The sequence below is a fragment of the Callospermophilus lateralis genome, chromosome 16, assembly GCF_048772815.1.
Source record: "Callospermophilus lateralis isolate mCalLat2 chromosome 16, mCalLat2.hap1, whole genome shotgun sequence".
In the NCBI taxonomy this organism is placed as follows: Eukaryota; Metazoa; Chordata; class Mammalia; order Rodentia; family Sciuridae; genus Callospermophilus; species Callospermophilus lateralis.
Window position 1 is genome coordinate 45,441,033 of NC_135320.1, and position 22,663 is coordinate 45,463,695.

A 22,663-nucleotide genomic window follows, 5' to 3' on the forward strand; every position below is an offset into this window, starting at 1 on the left:
AGATGTTCATAATTAAAATGTTCGTGAATTAAAGAATGACCTAAATGAGGAAATGCAGGCAAAAAATAGGTCACTTCAACAAAGAGATAAGGACAAATTCGGGTGTCCATTGATCACACCAACAAAGAGATAAGGGACCAACTACAGGTAGCAAAAGATTACTTCAAGAAAGAGATAGAGACTCTGAAAAAAACAAAACCATCAGAAATCCTTGAAATGAAGGAAACAATAAACCAAATAAAAAACTCAATAGAAATCATCACCAACACACTAGATTACTTGGAAGACAGAATGTCAGATAATGCATACAAAGCATACAATCTGGAAAATAAAATTGACCACACAGTGAAGATAGTTAGAAACCATGAACATAACTTCCAAGAATTATGGGACAGCATCAAAAGACCAAATATAAGAGTTATTGGGATAGAGGAAGGAACAGAGTTTCAAACCAAAGGAATGCACAATCTCTTCACTGAGATAATATCAGAAAATCTCCCAAACATGAAGAATGAATTGGAAAATCAAATTAGGCTTACAGGACACCAAATGTACAAAATTACAACAGATCTACATGAAGGCACATTATGATGAAAATGCCTAACATACCCCCCAAAATCATACAGCATGTAATCCAGAGCCTAACTGTTTTGGGCATTCTTACTTATTTCTGGCATGGATTAATCATGAGATTGTGAACAAGTTATTTAAAAACTCTGCATTAATTTCTCTGTTTGTTAAATGAAACTAGATTTGTTATAAGATAGCATATGTACATATTTCATCTACACAAAGAATCTGACAGGAGTACTGTAAATAGGTTAGAACTTTTTTGAAGATTTGCACAATTTCTTATACAAATATACATATCTCCCTGTTATGAATACATGTGAAGTACACGCATATTTCACATATATTTTGAGGTATATGTGTTTATGTATGTACAAACATATTTGGCTTATGTACCTAACAGATAAACACACATTCTTGTAATACTAAAATGGAGTATTTAAAAATTTAACCAGCTAATAAACTATGCCTTACTTCTGTGTCTGTTCATTTTCCACTGCCTAGAACTCAGTCATGTGGTCAGAGAAATGCCTTGGAATTGTGTCCTAGCCAAGTGCATAGAAATAAGAGGAATCAACTTTTTGGACAACTAGCATCTCTCTCACAATTTGCCTATTTCCGTTTACCAGCTATCTGTGCATACCTTTTTCCCAACACTCATATCCATTCTCAAAAAAAGACAAAACAGAAAGTTTCATCCATTACTGCACTACAAAGACGAAGATCTTGGAGGACATACCCTCTCCATCAGTTATGAATATGGCTTTTTCTGGTTCATAGCATAAAAACTGGAGATCTGGTTATTCCTTGCTTTCCTCTTACACAGTGCAGATTGGTGAAACCAAGCATATGCTATCATTAAAAACTCACATTCAGAAAAAGGAGGAAGTGGAAACACATTGAAGTCATTGGTACATAGCAACAATGTTGTTTTGCTGGGCTGATTTGTAAAAACCTCTGCCCTAACAGTGTTAGAAGTTTTTAGAATTACATCCTGGATCTGCTTTATTGGGAAGAACACCTCTTGGCTCTCCTCTCTCAGAGGTTTTCTCCTGTCTCTTATCCCAGTGGGCAATTCTAATAAGAACATTAGAGAATAGGTTCTCTTTGAAGGTTGAGAAGTGTTGCACAATTTCTTTTGGTTTGAAGGTTCAATCAGTTAAAACTTTATTAGGCCATAATATTGGATTCATTAGTGGTATAAATCCTCCCAAAACAGCAGACTTCTGATCTATTTGCCTCTGGTATCTTCTGCATGCCAGTAACCAAAGCCAAGTTCATGTTCCAGACATTGTTTTTAGGTCTTTATTCCTCTGCTTACTCTCCCTGTGCCTGTCTTTCTGTTAATGGAGGCTTCCTTAAATTATGAAGCAGCAGACTTGGACAGGAAGACGAAGCTTCTTGTCAGAACTTTGCCATAGGATTAGGCACCTTTATATAATACAGAAACACACACACACACACACACACACACACACACACACACATACATACATATACACATATTTAGTTGTAGTTGGACACAATACCTTTATTTTATTTATTTATTTTTATGTGATGCAGAGGATAGAACCTAGTGCCTCGCACATGCTAGGGGAGTGCTCTGCCACTGAGCTACAGCCCCAGTCCAATAGTCAAATCTTTTTTAATTCTTTCTTGCTACGTGGGATCAAGAAACACTTGGCTATTATAACCAGACTCCATTTCTGGATTCTTTCTGATCCCTTTCATTTCTGGTTGAAAACTGATCAGCTTTACTCAGTTAATTATACTACTACACTAGTGAGTAACATGAAACAAGCTGTCTTTTGCAACTATCTTATACAAGTAGCAAGTTTCTAGGTTTTCTGCCTTGCAAATTATTACAGATGACTAGAAAATGTTTTGCCATTTTAAGTGTGTGTGTGTGTGTGTGTGTGTGTGTGTATCTCCATCTTTTTAGTCTGTAATATCATTTTCTGGACACCTCCTATTTGACAGCTAAGTCAATGACACACATTTTTACGTTTTGGTTATGATATATAAGTCATTTCTGATACTAATTCTTTATTGTAACTAAAGTACACATTTTAAGTGATGTTAAGTAGTGAGCTAGTTTTCTCAAGTCTATTTCTCAAGGCTGTCTACTAAACCTGTGTTTTAAAACTTTTTTTTTTTTCTACAACCCACAACAAAACTCACAATTCATATCAACATACAAAACACATATGTAGAAACACATAAGCCAGATAGGCCAACAGGACTATATGTCTATACTGGAACTGTTACTGGCAACCCCATATGTGTGGTATGGGCACTGTGAATTCCTTTTCTGCTGCTAAACTGATTTTTCACACTAGATTTTAGAATTTTGCTTAAAAAAATGCTGGATATTTAGTTATAACCTAGTTATAACAACTAGGTTTCTTCCTTGGTAACCTACATTAACATGAATTTTGTATACTGATTATAATTTTGGGGGGTGGGTACTGGGGATTGAACTCAGGGTCACTCGACCACTGAGCCACATCCCCAGCCCTATTTTTGTATTTTATTTAGAGTCAGGATCTCACTGAGTTGCTTAGCGCCTTGCTTTTGCTAAAGCTGGCTTTGAACTTGTGATCCTCCTGCCTCAGCCTCCCAAGCCACGGGAATTGTAGGCGTGTGTGCCTGGCATAGTACCATATTTTTAAATAGTGAATTTAATGATTAGGAGTAAATAAGTATCATCCATTCTGATAACTATACATTTTATTTAAATTACATATATATATCTTTTCACTTAAAATTTATATCCCTTAAGTGTTAATTATAGCTATGTTTGACCTAACTTTAATTGATCCTTTAAGTACTATTAAGGATCAAGAATAAACAGTAGGAATAACAATCTTTTCAGTTTGATATATGAAAAAGGTCTTTATAATTACTAGTTTAAAAAGATACAATCTTATAATTGAAGTATTGAACTTTCTATTTAAAAATATAAATGCATTTGTCTTTTTTTAAAGTTTAAATTATCATGGAGGTACATCTTAATGCTGGAAAGGAAGCAAACTTTCAAAGTTAGCTAGTAAGCCCAAGTAGAACAACATCACATTTCTCCTTAACTCTTAAATAAAGAGGAAATATGAAACAGGAAATGTAAAATTCAAAGATGTGCTGGTTTGTTTCTTTTCATTCATCCCAAAGTCTCTGAATTTGTAATCTTCTTTCCTTTCTCTTTTAAGGCCCGTTGAAAGAACAGCACACGAACACAATGTTGTATGGAAGATGCTGAAGACAATTCCAGAACTAACCTCACAGCTAAAAGATGAGCATCTGAGAACACTTAGTAAAAATATCATTTCTGAAACCTGGATCAAAGGCAGCACAGGTAATAAACCAAAACATGGAGCGAAGTCTAGCAAGATGAAATGCATGTATCTCTGCTGACTTCTCCACCACCACAATGCCTACGATGTCACTCCACATGTAAAATGTACTATATGATTGTTTTCTAGTCATAAGTAGTGAAATATGAATAACATCTCACATTTTAGTATGAAAGGTTTAAGATAGACACCATTGTACCTCAACTTTGAGCACACATCCAAATTACAGTATTCATGAGACTCATCTTGCCTAGGCACAGATCCCAGAATTTGTGATTCAGTAGGTTTGAGGTGGGGCCCAAATTGCATTTATAGTAATTTTTTGAGTGATTGTTATTCAATTATCATCAAGTGATTACAAGTCTGAAGCCACACTTTCAGAACCACTCTACACATTGCGTAATAGTCTAGCATTGGTTTTCATGGTTAGAACAGTAAATAGAATGATTAGTTACCTGATCCAGAGGTTGGTCTAGATATTGTGAAAAAAAACTCTCTAGACAGATTTTAGTTTCCCAATTTTAGTCTTTATTCTATTTATCAGTGATATAGAAGAAATATTAATTAGAAACACATATATTTGAATCATTTAGGGAGAGGCATATAAGTTGTACATTGTATCGAAGACATCCATTCATGAGTATCACTGAAACAAAGATAGATATTATTCTTATTTTATACAGAATAGTTATAATCACGTTTCAAATATACTTCTGCCTAATGCTTACTTTGTTCTTTGTGCATTATATCACTGTTTGTTTAAAGTGGTTCATCAGGATCATGACATTTAAAACCTGACTGGCATTTTGGAGAAAATGTGTCTATTGAAAAGATTTACATATTTTGATAGTTTTTCCCCAATGGTTTTCTCCCATAATTAGTTCCATTTAATCAGAGTCAAGCAGTGAAAAATAAATCAAGAGTTTTGCAGAGATTAAAATAATTTTAAGGGACAAAAAGAACAAGTATTCAACATTGGTTTGCCATTATCTTGAGAATAATAGTTAAAAATTAATTTATTTTATGATCACATGCTTTTACCATTATAAATTATATTGGTAATGGTAAAAATATGTGAATAATATACATATTCTTCAATAGAAGAATACATTATGCTTCATCTATTCTATGGAGTTCTAAACAGTGGCTAAAAAGAATGTATATTCATTTATATAAATACTACAGGTAGTAAATAAAAATAGGATTATTAAAGAATTACATAAACTTTTATAAAAATGTATAAATTTGTGTATATTTTTTAAATATATAAGAATGGGTCCATAAAGACATTTTAAAAACACATATATTTTAAGAGGTTGCCTTATTGGAAGGCAGTAAAATTGAGGGATTTTATAGTTTCGGTTTGGTTTGAGTGTCCCCCAAGGGTCCTTGCCACCACAGTTTGCATTGTTGGGAGGTGGTGGAAACTTTGGGATATGGAGCCTGGTGAGGGTCTTTAGGTCACTAGGGACATAATTGTCTGCTGTTGGACTTTGAGCCTATAAAATGAGCTAAATAAACCTTTTTATATATAAAGTCAGTTGTCTCAGGTATTTTGTGGTAGTAATAGAAGCTAATTCAAGGGCAATAAATATTATAATTAATTCTTTCCTCTTCATCTATTTGTGTTGTTTTATTTTTCCCCAATGAATACATATTTATGTGTTTGTAGATGTAATTACAGATTTATTTCAAGAAAGTTTTAAAAAATAATTAGAAGCAACATTTTATTCTAATACCATCTTAATGACTCAAGTTATTGACTTTTAAGGTATGAAATTTCAATAATAAGATATTAACATTAACTTGATTATTTATACTCAATAAAGCATTCAAACTTGTATTTCGGTAGGGCATACTTTTGACACTTTTTAATAAATTTAGAAGTCTCTTTGTTTATACATACTTGTGTTAAAATCCTTCTCCTGGGTTTTTAAGATATCTAGTTCTGACAGCTTGGATGTTTCACTATCAAAGCAGTCAACTCATTAAATATTTGACCTTTGTAGATCTCTTTGTTCATCTAGCTTAAAAAACAAGCCCAACTAGATGTCTGTCTCTCTCCTTTTTCTCTATTCATGTATGCATGCCCTCCCTCTGCTGTTATTTAGAGAATTCCCTCATGTGGTCCCTCATCCCCAGGATGCTGACTTTCAATCTGCTGCAGAGGCTTTCCTTTCTCAAGTGCAATTCCACACAGCTGTCTGCACCTTCTGGTCTCTTTTCTGGCCACTACTTCTTTAGAGCTACATTATTTAAGGAAACTTCTTACGCTTGCCATTATTCTTTCGGCCTCTTATGTATTCAGATTTAAAAATAATGATTTATTAACAAGGAAATAATATTATGATTTTTCAGTAGTAAATAGGATATGCATATCTCTGGTTTAAGTTAAACTTAAATCATGCTTCTAAAACATACTCTTTTATTATTATATTATTTATATACTCTAAGAGTGGTACAACTAAAAAGTACTTATATTACTATGTTAAAATTACTGCATATATATATATATCACATGTAGTTGTCTCTTTCTACATGTGCATATACAGAGAGAAACTGAAGTCAAGCGATCTCAAGAATTGACCATTGTGTTTTCTCTTGTATAGCCTAGGAGATGACGTTTTTAAGATTGACAATCTCATGAAAAGTAGAAGAATTAATTTACTTGAGATCATAATTAATAGCTAGCCTGGAACTGGATTACAAATCAAAATCTCATTATTATCTACCTTTATGTTACCATTGAAACACATTCCTATAAAATGATTTTCCTATAAAATGTTTTCACTTTCAATAACATCTTTACGGTTTTCTGTACTTGAAGCTCACTAAATCTTACAATATTATTTATCTTCTATTTCGTTAATTGAATTTCATTTTTTTCTGATTTTCATGTGGTTATATCTCAAAATCTGCATAGTCATTTAAATAAAATTTTTTATTTAATTTCAACATTGAAAATATTTTTATATTGCTAAATTTTTAGTATATCCTTCACTTGTACAGTCTTTATTTCCTGTTATGATTTAAATTTTACCTAGTATATAAAAATACAGTAGCTAAACTCATGAAAAATATAGTGGGGCATCTTTTCCATGTATAAATTAACCATAATGCAAATAGTACATTTTTATGATAGAAATAACAAAATCTTTAGTTCTACCATAAAGACCATGACTTCCCTAGACATACAGAGACTTGAAAGGTGTGCGGTGATCTGAGGTGGAGACATGATTTTGTGGAAACTGAAGCAGCATGGTCAGAATGCTTATGTCCAGCCTCCCACCCCATGAAGTTTGTATGTTGAAATCCTTACCCATGAGGTGATAGTATAAGAGGTGGAATGACATAATTTATATATGCAAACTACAAATGTGAACTCACAGGAAGACAGAGTAAAACGATAATGGCCAGAGGCTTGGGTGGCAGGTGTTTAGAATGGGGAATTGTTAATTAAATGATATTAAATTTCAGATACACAGTATGAATAAATTTAGAGATCTACGGCTGATAATCAATATAATACATATTGTATTTTAAAATACCTTAAGAGTAAATACCAAATATATCACTATAAAAACATATTAAGTACATAAGCTTATGGTATATTAATAGCTGTATTTATTTATTTTTAATTTTTTAATTTGTTCTGTTTAGATATATGTAACAGTAGAACGTATTTTGACATAATATGCATACATGAGGTATAACTTGTTCTAACTAGGAACCCATTCTTGTGATTGTACAAGAAATGGAGTTTCACTAGTATTATATTCATTTATGAGCAGAGGAAAGTCTGATTCATTCTTTTGTCTTTCCTTTTTCCATCCCCCTACCTTCCCTTCATCCCCCTTTGTCTAATCCAATGAACATCTATTCTTCCCTTCTATTCTTCCACACCCTTTTTTGTGTTAGCATTCACATATCACAGAAAATATTTGGCCTTGTGTTTTTTGAGACAGGCTTATTTCACTTAGCAAAATAGTCACCAGTCCCATCCACTTACTGACAAATGCCATAGTTTTAGTTTTATTTATGGCTGAGTAATATTCCATTGTGTATATGTACAACATTTTCTTTATACCCTGTTGAAGACTACCTAGGTTGGTACCAAAGTTTGACTATTGTGAATTGTGCTCCTATAAACATTGATGAGACTGTGTTACTGTAGTATGCTGATTTTAATTCCTTTGGTTATAAACCAAGGAGTGGAAAACTGGGTCAAATGATGGTTTTATTCCAAGTTTACTGAGGAGTCTCCATACTGCTTTCAAGAATAGTTGTACAAATTTGCAACCCCAACAGCAATGTCAGAGTGTACCTTTTCCCCACACGCTTGCCAACATTTATTGTTATTGTTTTCTTGATATTTGCCATTCTGACTGGATGTGAGATGTAATCTCAGGGCAGATTTAATTTGCACTTCTCTAATTGCTAGTGATGTTGAACATTTTTTCTTTTGTTGACCAATCATATGTTTTCTTCTCTGAAGTGCGTGTTCAGTTCCTTATTGATTGGGTTATAACTTTTTTCAGTGTTAAGTTTTTTGAGTTCTTTGTATATTAATGATTTATAGATTAATGCTCTATTTGAGGTACAAGTGGTAAATATGTTCTGTTCTGTAGGCTCTCTGTTCATGTTCTTGATTGCTTCTTTTTCTCAGAAGAAGCTTTTTAGTTTAAAACCATTCCAATTATTGATTCTTTATTTTACTTCTTGTGCTTTAAGAGTCTTGTTGAGGAAATTGGTTCCTGTGCCAACATAAAAGAGAATTGGGTCCAATTAGCTTGATAAAATTATTCCTTCTTGTTCACATACATCAAAACATTGTATGTACCCCATGAGTGAATATAATTATGATAATCAATTAAAATATTAACAACAAAGAAAAAGAGAGAAAACTCAATACTAAATTCAGTAGTAAAATAGTGGAACTTACTGCCAAACTTAAGAAAGTTAAAAGAAAATATATTGAAAAATTGTGTGCTAAAAAACTACGTAGCTTAGATACTATGGACAAATTAAAATACAGTCCATAAAAACTGACTCAAGAAAAAATAGACAATTTGATCACATCTATAACAAGTAAATAATTTTCCAATAACAATGCTTCAATTTAGAATTTTTAAATGTAATTATGATGGTACAAAAGCAATATGCATTCAGTATGAACTTTAAATATTAAGTTGAAATCTTTTTTAGGTTATGATATAATCTTTGCAACTCTCTCATGATGATGGGCAATGGCAATGAGTCTTAGCTCCCAGTTATCCAGGAGACCACAAGAGTAAACAACAGCTCTCTGCAGTGTACTATGTGCTGAGCTATGATGCTTAGAGGATAGATATATTAAATGCATTTTTAAACTATTTTGATTTGTTATATATGACAGTAGAATGCATAATTCATATTACACATATAGAGCATAATTTTTCATATCTCTGGTTGTACAAAAAGTAGAGTCACATTCATAAGAAGTTTGTAACTTCTGAAGGGTTTATTGGACATAACCAATTGTAAATTGAGGAGCACCTTTTGTATTAAAATAACAATTAATCCCAACTGTAATCCCAACTATGCAGGAGGTTGAGCCAAAAGGATTTTAATTCCGAGGTCATCCCCATCAACATAGCAAGACCCTGTCTCAACATAAATAATAAAAATGGGCTGGGGGTGTACCTCAGTGGTAGGGCTCTCTTGAAAACACACACGCCACACACACACACACACACACACACACACACACAGAAAATCAGAGACCCAAATAGCCTCATGGTGCAGTCTACAAAATACTTAAAGGAGAATGTATAGCACAAGCAATGACCAATATAAAACTGAAGTTAAGAAATTTAATTTTATTTTCCAATCACATCAAGGACATAACCTAGTTAGGAATAAATTTAAAAGAAGTGCAAGCCTTGTAAACTGAAAACTACAAAACATTGTTGAAAACTATTAAATACACAAATGCAAAGCTATCCAATATTCTTAGATCAAAGAACTTGCTATTGTTAAATAGTGATACTACATAAACCGATGAATACATTCAACACAATCTTCAAAAAAACCAGTACCAGCTGTTTTTTTGAAAGTTTGATAAACTGAGCCTAAAATTCATTTAGAAATTTAGAGGAGCCAGAAAAATAGAAATTAAAACTTAATCAAGAACAACAAAGTTAGAGGACTCATAAATCTCAGTTTCAAAAGTCACTACAAACCTACAGTAAGTACCAAGAGAGTATACTATTAGCATAAAAATAGACACATATAACAATGGAATCACTTGAGTCCAGAAATAGTGCTTTAACTTTATGGTAAATTGATTTTAGACAAGGTTGCCAGGACAATTCAATGGTGGAAAGAACAAATGGCGCTTGAACAACTGCACAATAAATAATAAATACATGCTAAATAATGAAGGTGGTGGACTCCTAACTCACACCATATACAATTATTAGCTCAAAATGGATCAAAGACCTAAAATTACTAAACTCTTTTAAGAAAGGTTAAGAATTAATCTTCATTGACTACTGATTAAGCCATGATTTCTTAGACATGGCACTGATGGCCCAGAAGTGACAAAAGGAAGACTGAATAATTTGGATTTTATTAAAATGTAAATATTTTGAATATCAGAGAACACAAACAAGAAGGTCAAAATGGGTGGTGTGAAGCCAGAGGAGGAGAAAAATGTATTTCTACATTATCTTCTTAAATATTGCATGTATTTTATAAATTTATGTATAAAAACCTTTAGACAACAGAGTTTTAAGTAAATGAATAAAGTTTTTTTACTGAAAAAGATCCAAGACTTTGACTTTAACTGGTACATTATGAATGTGAATAAACATTGAATTAAGAAATGTTAATAGTGAATATCTATGTAAGAAGTCTAAATAAAAAAGATTGACAATAAACTGGTTTAAAGTTCTTAAAAATAATCACCCCAAATTTGTCAAATTATAATTTCTCCCTTTATGCATTCTCTACAAGTACGTAACTATTTTTAAAGTAATTTAATATAGTCATCCCAATAAGTTGATGGGATGGGGTAGTGGCTCAGTGGTAGAGTGCTTGCCTACCATGGGCGAGGCGCTGAATTCAATCCTCAGCACCATATAAAAATAAATAAATAAGATAAAGGTATAAAAAAATAAGTTGAACACACAAGAAGTCAAAAATGCATTCACCTAACCTATCAATAGCATAGCTTACGCTGTATTGAAAGCATTTCCTATCATGTGGTTTATGGAGAGCTTGCTAGCTGCCACTGTGGAGCATCTGAAGAGAGTATTATAGGGCATTTCACTAGCCAGGGGAAGACCAAATTCAAAACTTATGGAACAATTTCTGCTGAGTGCCTGTAACTTTTTACCATTGGTTAAAAAAGTAGCAGGTACAGTAGGTAGTCAGGTATCATCTCTATTGGTGTGAATGTGGTGGATTCTTAATTTGTTCATTTTTAGCCCCTCTAACTAGCTTGGATGAAGGGATGAGTTTTAAAAGGTTGTAGTGTCCGCAGTTTGTCTTAACAATTATCCTCTGACTAGACACCCTGAGCCAGGATGATTTAATTATCAGTGTCTCCTTAGGAAGATCTATTCCCAGAAGGAACTCAGCATCTTGCAAAGGGCATTTGTGAACAACTTGTTTCATTCTTGTCTCTATAACTCCACGCTCTTCCTGTCTCCTACAGGCATTTTCCTGATACCTTTCCTTTTGATTAATTTTCCCTATGAAATCTTTCATTCACTCCTATGATTAAATTCAAATGTGTATGTTTTCTTTTTCCATACTCATCAGTTTTAGCCTCAGTTGAGTTCTGCGCTGTGAACGGGTTCTGATCTGTTTCTCCTTTTGGAAGTCCTGCAGGCATGCTGTGAAAAAGAACAAGCCAACAAGCCAACTTCTCCTCTTGCTCTTCACGTAGGTCTTTTACTATGAGGTAGCTCAATGGTACTATTTTCCTTGTGAAAATCTTCACATTTAAAAATTGTTTTAACTATTCTTCTTTCTTTAAATTAATTGAGTTGTACTATATGATTTCAACTTTCATTTTTAAATCTGTTCTCCTTCTCAGTGTTTAGTTCAGTCCTCCATTCATTTCTTCTTACATAGATTACCTTAATAGACTCCCAATTTGTCTGTTCTTCCTAATTCTTGCCAGAAAAATTGCCCAATGCATCATTGTGTTATTAATACATTTTCGGACTCTGAATGAAATATGATCATTATAGAAGGATGGAAAATATTTTAAAGCACAAATAAGGAAAAAGGAATCTCCCTTAAGAATCTTAACTTCAGATAGCCATGATTATCGTTTTGACACATTTTTCTCTGGTTGTGTGTAGTTTTCCAAGTAAAATCTTATGTCATTTTGGTCCCTATGTCATATTTAACATTCCAGAAACTTTCCTTGATTTTCTGATATATTCATAATATATAACTATATTTTTAATAACTATTTATATATACTAACATACATACTTATATACTTTTTGTCTAATGGATATGTCAGAATTTACTTGATAATTCTTTTTAAAGGGTTTTTGGTTTTTCCCTATCATAAATACTGTGGTCCTAAATATATTCTTGTCTGTAGTAGTTTTTATCTTTACTTGGGATTATTTATGACAATTTCTAAAGATAAAAGTAATGAATCAAAGGATGTGAATATTTTTATGTCTCTTGTTACATGTTGAAAAATTATCAGAAATGTTTCATTATAGCACTACATAAGAATGCTAATATTGTCTCATTCTGAATATTAAATCATGATAATAGAGATATTGAAAAATCATACCTTTTTTAAAAAAATAAACATTGTTTTATTATTACTAATATAGACTGTTTGGTAATTGGTTATTTGATACATATTTCCAATACAGAATAGCTCTTCTAAGAATGTTCTAAACTGCTTTTGATTTTTTCTTTTTAGTTACTGGAGATTTAACCCAAGGGAACTTTACTAGTGAGCCACATTCCCAGCCATTTTTTTTTTTTTTTTTTGAGACGGGGGTCTCACTAAGTTGCTTAGAGCCTCACTAAGTTGCTTAGAGCCTCGCTAAGTTGCTGAGGCTGGTCTTGAACTTGTGATTCTTCTGTCTCAGCCTCCCAAGTCTTTGAGATTTTAGGTGTGTGCCACCGCACCTGGCTTAACTTAATTTGATTCTTTTTTTTAAAGATATTTTTAGTTGTAGATGGACACAATACCTTTATTTTATTTATTTATTTTATGTGGTGCTGAGGATTGAACCCAGTGCCTTACATGTGCTACGCGAGCACTCTACCACTGAGCCACAACCCCAGCCCCTTTAATTTGATTCTTTTAGATGCTTTTCCTTATGCTATTCTTCTAACAAATTGGTTTATTCCCTATTCCTTGTCATTTCCCATGTTTGATTGGAGACTGTCATGGAGTTCCATGTTACTTGCTTTTGTATCTTGCTCATGCTATTTCCTATATTATAAATGTTTCCCCCCACATCTGTCAGTCAAAATTTATCTACATTTCAACATCCATCATAAATGTCACATTTTTCATAATATCACCTCAGATTCTCTCCATCAGATAGAATTTATTTCTTCTCTGGAACTTCACATTATTTTTGTACTTATTTAGGGATCTTTACCTGTGATACCTTGGGTAGAACAGTGATTTTTTAAAATTTGGGAGCAGGAAGTATCAGAATTGACAGATCATTCCAAAAGAAGGTCTGTGCTCAAAATAAATGAAATTAATTTCTTTACTTCCCTTCTTGTTCACTTTATGATAATATGTATATATTTGGTTTTTCAATTTCAAAGAAAATATCCAGTCTTATTTGTATATTATCTTCCACAAGTTATAAAAGTATTCTAAGAAAGGTTATTAGACTTGTGCCTTAACATAAATATTCCTGGCCCCATAAGGGAAGATGAATGGACCCTAAGAGTGATCATTCCATGTGGAAAGATATCAGAGTCTATGAGTTAACTTATATCTAAATTAAAATTTTTTGTAACTTTCTGCCATTTTCCTAAGCTTCCACCTAATGTTACAAGAAGAAAATAGGCCATGAAAGAGTTTTTATCTTATTTCTCAATATACAGAATTCTTAGTTAATTTTTTTCTCTCCAAATATTTTATAAGATTCTTTAGAAAGCAATGCAATACAGTTTCATAATGAAGCTTTCATACATTCAACAAGTGTTTGCTCAATGATTTAAATAGGCCAAGCTATGCACTAGGGGCTAGAAATACTGAGAACAGAACTCCTTCTCTTCAGAGGTTTGTTTCTATTGACAGAGACTGACAATGCTGAGTGCAGAAATTCTCTGAGATTCCCAGAGAAGGGGCATCAATTATGCTGCACAGAAGAGGCTGGAGGTCAAAAAAGGCCTTCTTATTGGATAGATAACACTTAAACTCGATTTTAGAGGCCAAGGAGTAATTAGCCAGCTGACAATATGACCTTATTCATCTATAGCTCTTTTAAACATTTAAGTCTCTCCAGAACGGTTGATTTTTAGTTAAAGGTCTGTGTAAGAGAGTGGGAGACAGTAAGTAATTTGCAAATGTTTGCTTTAGTTTGACTTTGTGTTTGGCCTTTAGCCTTCTGAAAAGTTACTACCAAAATGATTAATTAGACTTTTCCTTATTAGTATTTTAATTTCTTTTGAATGCTTTTTTACACACTTTTATTAAAAGTGTTTAAGATACTTAAAAACATGAAGTTTTTCCTAAAAGATTTTTTTTTGAGTCCTTATAAAAATAATTCTTTGGACTTTTCATGTAATAGTGATTAACTATATACATATTTTATTAAAATTTATTATGAATCTGCTTAATTTTGATGAATTACTTTACTTTTTCAAGGTATTGGAATCAATATTTTTAATTCATATTATTTTCTTATTGCTTAATTTTTCTTGGATACTTTTATTCTTTTTCTTAAAATTTAATGATATAGTTTAATGTATTAAGTATTTGAATAAGAAGTTTGTTCCTTCTTATTGATCAAAAATGTCAAATATTTCTGTTTATCTTGCATTATTAACAAATGTCTTTTCCCCTCAATTCATGAATTTAATATCACTTTGTGATTTCTCAGAAATACTATAATTGTTCTTTGGGAGCTTAATCATTTTTTTTTTCTTCCCTAGATAATTTTTTTTGATGGTTAAATAATTAGTTTATACATTTTATACCTAGTTGAAAATATTCCTTAAATTCTATCTGATGAACTTATTTTATTTCAGTTTCTGCTGTACTTTATACTTTTCTCTGGATTTATGACTACATTAATGATTTCGTTTGGCATTTTGTTTCAATGAGGATTTATTTTCTTCTGTTTTTCTCATGTATTTGTATGTAGAAATCGCCTCAAATTTCAGCTCAGTCTGCATATATGTCTGAAGGTTCTTTTGAATTTTTCTTTTTTCAAATTTCTTTTATTGAATAATAATAAAAAAAACCCAGCTACACTACTTTAAAGAAATAATTGAGGGTCAATTTTGGAACTCTACTACTTCGGAACAAGTAGTAGGAAACTCTTTCTATCCTCTCTGAGATCATTTATAAGATCTGTACTGCACACACACACACATACACACACACACAAACAAACAAACACACATTGCTCTGTGTGTGTGTCCCTCAGAGGTTGGAACATAGTTGATAACTTCCAAATGTTAATGTACTTTGTGACTTGTGACAACTTAATCATTCTATGTCTTGATTTTTTTTCATCTAATACATGGACTAATGATATATAACGGTTGAGATTAGTAGAATATTCAGTATTTGAACACCTAGCACAGTACGTGGCAAATATTTGATGTCAGTATATGACATTCTTTGTAGTAAGTTTAGTCTATCTGAGAACCAGGGATGGCTATGTTTCTAGATTTGGAAATTTGGGAGAAAAAAAAAAGATGTTTCTCTTGTAGGCATAGCTGATCAACCCACTTATCATTAAGAGCTAAGAACATTGACCTGGATTTTATGGAGATGGTCTAGGGACAGATATAGTAGATATGGTTACAGTTCTAATCAAGCCTTAGAAAATGCTCAATAAGTAACAGTGTCATTTCTGATATGGTCTATTTAAATTAAAAATATTCTTTTATCAGCAATAAATTATATTACTCAATTTCTTTCTAGACACATTTTCTTCATAGCACACATATATTGACTTTCATTTTTCAGCTTTTAAAAATAACATATATAACTCTGAAATGTACCTTTTTAAGTTAAAATAACTCAAGGGGATATTTGTTTAGGTTATATATCTAGTCTTACTTTATCATAATTGAAACTATATCAATCTAAAATATGTACTAACGAAGAGAGAGAAAGATGCGGTGAGGTGGGAGGTACTATACTATATAGAGTCACAAGACCAGCAGAGTAATCTAGAGCTGTAGCAGGGTATGTTTGAATGCTGGATTCATCACTACTGGCCCTCCAAACTTGGGAAGGATTAATTTTTTTTACTGTATTCATTTCCTAATTGTAAAATTGGAACAACCATAATACTTAATTTAAATATTTGCCAAGAGAACCAAAAGAGTGAATACATGTACAATGTTTAGAACATTTAATATGATCAAAACACAGAAAGGGCTCAAAAAGTATTTGCTATTGTGGCACATATCTGTAATCCCAGCAGCTTGAGAGGTTGAGACAGGAGGATCCCAAGTTCAAATTCAGCCTCAGCAAATAGTGAGGTTTTGAGCAACTTAGTGAGACTCTAACTCAAAATAAATTAAAAAATAAAATAAAAAAGTGCTGTGGATGTAGCTCAGTGGTTAAGCATCTCTGCATTCAATCCCTGGTACAAAAAAAAAAAAAAGTATTTGCTGTCATGGGTGAATACTCCTTTTCTTCCTACAGTTTTTTCCCCCTACTACGTTAGCATTAGTCTATTCTTACTGATATGCCATAGCATCAGGACATTTCACCTGCCCTGCTAACACTTCAGTTTTCCTAGAATTTAATGTTTCTGGTCCTTATCTTTAAGGTAAAATCTGTTTACAGTGATGCTCATAAGTGTACCTTAAGTGTATTTTTTGATGAATTAGACAAATACTGCAAAACCAAATCTCTCAAAAAATATAGAATTTTGCCATCATCAAACATCAAGAAGTTCTCTGCATGCCTCTTACCAATCTCCAGCCCAACCCCCAGGGGCAATCACTTTGTTTTTTTCTCTTTTATGTTTTCACTATAAATTAGTTTTGCATCAAACATTTAGAGCTGTATAATGAAATCAAATAACATGTACCCTTCTGTAATGCTCTCTTTCAATCAGAATAATGCTTTTGAGATTAATCAGTAGTTCATTCTTCTTTTATGGCTGAGTAATATTAAATTACATGGTTAGGCTAGACTTGTTGACACACTGTCTCTGTATGGATGGCTTTTGGCTTCTAGGATAAAGATGCTAGTGAAATTACTGTACAAGCCTTTTTTTGGACATGCATTTTCTTGTCTCGGAGTAAATAAATACCTAAAAACTGAATTTCTGGAACATAGGTTAGATATAGGTCTCCTTTTAGAAAAAGCAGACATTTTTACAGAGTACTATAACCATTTTGCTCTCCTTTTTCAACAATACATAAGAATTCCAGTTGATTTACATCCATACCAATATTTGATTTTTTTCAGCTTTAAAAATTGTGTTTATTCCAGTCCCTGTTCCTTCTATTTCCAAATAAATGCACTTATTAGAAATTCTGATTTATGTAAAAATTGGCAATACTTATTTCTTCTTTGTACTCTTTCTTAATTTTTGAAAAAAAATTTAGCAAGAAATTGAGCAGAAGTTTATGAAGTTTAAAATAGCTAAAATATCTTATGTAAATACTCATCAATGTTATGCAAACAATTATAGAACTTGTAGTCTAAATTTCAGAGACTTCATGACAGAAAAAGGCAAAATAACTACATTCTAAATCTATTAAGATATTTTCTGATAGCTGTGTTAGATGATGGAAGACCTAAGTCTAGTTATGAAAAAACTAAGGACAAAGATTCCCGTACAATGCTTGAATAAAATATTTTGTACATGTTGATATTAAAAGTAACTTTTACAAAGAATATTGTTTAATACAATGATGTTTTAGGCAGTATTAACTAATAAATATACAGATTTTGGTGTGAGATACAGCCTTTTGTCTCCAAGCTTCTTAATTCAAGTTGGTCAAAATGTTTCAAATAGTCATGTCATTAGTAAACCTGGTTATGTATATTAGTTTTGAAATTCAGAATTTATTATTATCCTTTAATAACAACATTGACAACATTTAAAAAGTTTTGTGTTCACTAAAAAATTAAAAAATAATGAACAGTTTGAATATGTGGAGATAATTTGACTTCACATATAATTCCTGAACTGAAAATTGATCCTAGGAATACATGTTTCTGTTTTTTGAGATTACATAATGAATACAATACTGAGGTCTCTTTTCCTGTCTCCTAGAGTTACCCTTGATCCTTTTATAGAACATTACTTTGAAAAAGAAAATTATATATACCATTTTAAAGGATACTGCCTTAATATTAAAAATATTTTTTCTAAAAAGATTTCTTTTTTTAAGAGAGAGAATTTTTTAATATTTATTTTTCAGTTTTTGGTGGACACAACATCTTTATTTTATTTTTTTAATATGGTGCTGAGGATTGAACCTAGTGCCCCGCACATGCCAGGCGAGCACATTACCACTTGTGCCACATCCCCAGCCCCTAAAAATATTTCTTAAAATTGCAAATACAGCATTATTTTTGTACATGATAGAGTTAGCAGCTTCCAGAATAGCTTCATTTGATTTTTTTTTTTTGGTAAATATAATGTAAGGGTTGATGAGATATTTTCTGATCTAAATATTTTCCAATGATTCTCAGATTTTTTTTCTCAAATTAGTTTAACTCCCTAATGACCTCCTGAATATTAAATATTTTACCTGAATATTAAATATTTATATTAATGTGAACATTAATACAGTATAAGCAAATTATTTTGCAAAATTCACTATTGCTGGGTAAAGATCTAGCAGAAAAGGAAGATTTTCTTGAGTGGATCAGAGGAGTTGTATTTATCTCCAAAGTGAACACATTTTCTTGGGTCATGATACTTAGAGTTTGCAGTTTTCAATTTAACATTTGTGTCCTAATTATTACATATATATTAGGTGCTGCTGTTCAACTGAGATAACCGCTGTTCAAATGAAGGTAGAGATTACTGTGAAATTGGTTTCAACACATGATATAAATTGTCAGCCTAATGTAGAAATCCACACATAATCATCCCATATATCTGTTATCATCTTTAGTTTATTTAAGCATAGATTTTCAAACCAAGTAGCATTGCAGTTTGGTGGTGGATTTCTGAAAATAATCTTATCTATATCCATGACTTTTACAAAATGCCATTCTTTATATATAGTTATCAAAATTGATGTGTCACATGGGGTAATATTCTCTGTGACAATGTAACTATACATGTTAGTAACAGATGGACCAATTATTCTTAGAGTTAACCAAAATACCAACAATATCCACATGAAAATTGTGTTCAGCCCTGAGTAGTAGAGAACTAATGAACAATAGTTTAAGCCAATTTTGGGTTTTATTTATGTTATATCACAAGAAGTCACCAGATAAACACACAAAAAATCAGAGTCAGAACTCTAATATCCACCTCATATTTTCATTTTAGTGACAATGTGTCTGTTCTAGTCTCAACATCATTCTTCATTCTAGTAGCATGTATATATGTATGTGTGTGTGTGTTGTTGTGGTGGTGGTGCAAGTTTGGGAAACAAAAATTCTCCCAATAGTTTATTAATCAGAATGATACTGCATGACCACAAATTTAAGAGTGTCTGGGAAATGGAATTTTTATCATGGCAAATGCAACGTTGAATAAAATGATGGTTAGTAAGGGAAAAGGATAAAATTCACATTGGGAAGGCAAATGGAAGTCCTTAAAATAAGATTGTTTATACAGTGCATCTATTCCCACAATTTTTAATCTATGCTGAGAAGTGTCAGTTAACTCTACACTGAAACAATATAAAATGTACTTATTAGAATATACCTTTCTGTTAACAGGCCCCCCAACTCTGTTGTCAGTCAAAACCATTACTTGTCTAACAAAATTTATACTCATTGATCTTTACAGATACCTGCTACCATTTGATGCTCAAATAGCTCACCTAATAGCCATTAAAAAACAAATTTTCTGCAGTGCCTTCACCACACAGATTAAATGTTTAGTGAACAATATTGTGCTACTCAGAATGGGTCCATTTGAACCTCAGACATACAAGCAAAATCAAACTTTGCTTTAAAGAAGAGTGAAGAAATCATGGTGATAAACAGCCCCACTAATAAACACTGAGGTCAGATGATAATAATAATTTGAAAAAAAAGCAGAGAACACAGGCAACTGAGAATGTTTAGGGATACAAAGACACATGATTGCCCCTGAAAATCAATTTGTGAAGTTTCTATTTATTGTAAGATGAAGAGCAAAGTGTAATAAAAAAAATCTTGTAGCACTTGAATGGCTTGTTCCAGTTCTATAAAGAAATGTAAAGAGTTGAGAAGTGGAGAAAGAGATCATTCATTTACTATGCCCCGCTTTTTTCAAAAGTAGAAGCTCCAGAGGAGCTGGAACTGATCTAAATAGCTCATAAGGAAATATACCTGCCAGACCTATAGACACACAGTTGAACTTTAAGAACTGGATTGGCTTACAGATTGTGGAGACTTACAATATGGAATAATGACAAATATGGAAAAATTCTTCTTTTTGGTGTTGTTCAATGAGATTTTCCAAATTATCTGCCTTACTCAGTTCTAGAAATGATCATCATGTCCAGAACAATAATAAATAAGAATTATAGTGTGTATGTATGTGTATATGTGTGTGTGTGTATATATTATATAATATACATGCTTATATTATATAATACATAATATATTATAATTATATATTTATTATTACTTATATAAAATAAGCATATGCCAATTTTCAGGCGAGAGTGTCAAGTTCAAGTTTCTCATTATATTAAGGTATGAGAAATGACACCACGCTCTTTTTACTCCCCTGGCAATTCCATGGGAAGATGGGCTACTATACACAATGTCTGAAATGAATACTCCAAATGGGCCTTTGTATTCTTGTTATTTGAGTACTCTCTTTGTGAATGGCTGAGGGGGCTACATTGTAGTTATTGTCATAGTATATAAATTGAAAGGAATTTGCAAGTATGATATATGTTCTAGTCATATCTATATCTTTTTTGGATTTGTTTTGTTTCAGTGTACGGAAATGATGGATTTTATATAATACTGAAAGGCCAAGCTCGACCTCGCATAAAAGTGTATAAAAACCTGTTGGAAGACACTAAATCAACAACCTCTTTGCCATCTCACAGCAGCTTTATTTTTGATGAAGACTTTCCAAATTCTCTACTTTCTGGGTTGTACGTACCTTCACATGACATAGTGGTAAGAGATCAATATTTGCTTTTTCCACAAGCAACAAGGTAACCTGATGGTTAATTTTGTCTTTTTCTGATATTTAGATCTAAATTATCTTTAATGTACTGCAAAAGTCAAAATAGTATATCTCTTAAAGTAAATTGGGGTTGGGGTTGTGGCTCAGTGGTAGAGTACTTGCCTGGCATGTGAGGCACTAGGTTCAATTCTCAGCACTGCATGTAAATAAATAAAAAAAAGATCCATTGACAACTAAAAATATATTATTTTATGTTTTATATATTTATATATTAATTTATATATATATTAATTTGTATATATATAAATTGAACTATCAATATTAAACTGGAAATTTGATTAAAATTTTTGTTGCAGGATGCCTTCAGTAGCGTATTGCTCATAGGTAGGGGATGTGTGGTCCATTTGATACCTGAAACAAGGTCAATGTGGCTGGGTCATTGACAGTGTAAGGGTGTTATTTTGCATTAAAGGTGAGGTTACAGAGACTTGAGAATAGGGAAACAACTGATTAGCATGATCAAGTCAAGGATGTGTTTATCATGTTTGTCTCAATGCTAAGATAATCAAGGGCTTGATTGCATTATAATAAAAAATTCATACTTGAAGAAAATATATTGCCTACATATAATATTTCAAGATTATCAGTTGGTAAATTGCCTCTGCCAAAATTCATTTGTTTGCATAAGTAACCCCTTATCCAAGTTCATGGTGTTCTACACATCATTGCTTCTGATGAAGTCATCTGTGATTGTGGAATTTATTTTACTCTTCTTTGTGGCTGAGTAATATTCCATTGTGCATTTTATTTATCCATTCATCTATTGAAGGACACCTTGGTTGGTTCCATAGCTTGACTATTGTCAATTATCCTCCGTAAACATTCATTTGGCTATGTCACTGTAGTATCCTGATTTTAAATCCTTTGTTTATAAACCGAAGAGTGGGATAACTGGATCAAATGGTGGTTTCATTCCAAGTTTTTGAAGGAATATCCATACTGCTTTCCAGAGTGGTTATACCAATTAGTAGTCCCACCAGCAATATATGAGTGAATATTTTACCCCACATCCTCACCAACACTTATTGTTACTTGTATTCATGATAATTGCCATTCTGACTGGAGTAAGATTGAATCTCCATGCAGATTTAAATTGCATTTATCTAATTGCTAGAGATGTTGAACATGTTTTCATATATTTGTTGAATAATTGTATTTCTTCTTCTGTGA

The 22,663-nt window shown here is 32.1% G+C and overlaps 1 protein-coding gene across 1 annotated transcript in view; it reads left to right on the forward strand.

Moving 5' to 3' along the window:
* The window catches only part of Cnbd1 (cyclic nucleotide binding domain containing 1), a 417,739-nt gene that overhangs the window by 216,134 nt on the left and 178,942 nt on the right, over positions 1-22,663 (forward strand). The window contains exons 4-5 of the mRNA XM_076835771.1: positions 3,777-3,922; positions 21,236-21,423. Of these exons, the coding sequence (XP_076691886.1) occupies positions 3,777-3,922; positions 21,236-21,423 (334 nt within the window). The remainder of the gene's footprint in view (positions 1-3,776; positions 3,923-21,235; positions 21,424-22,663) is intronic.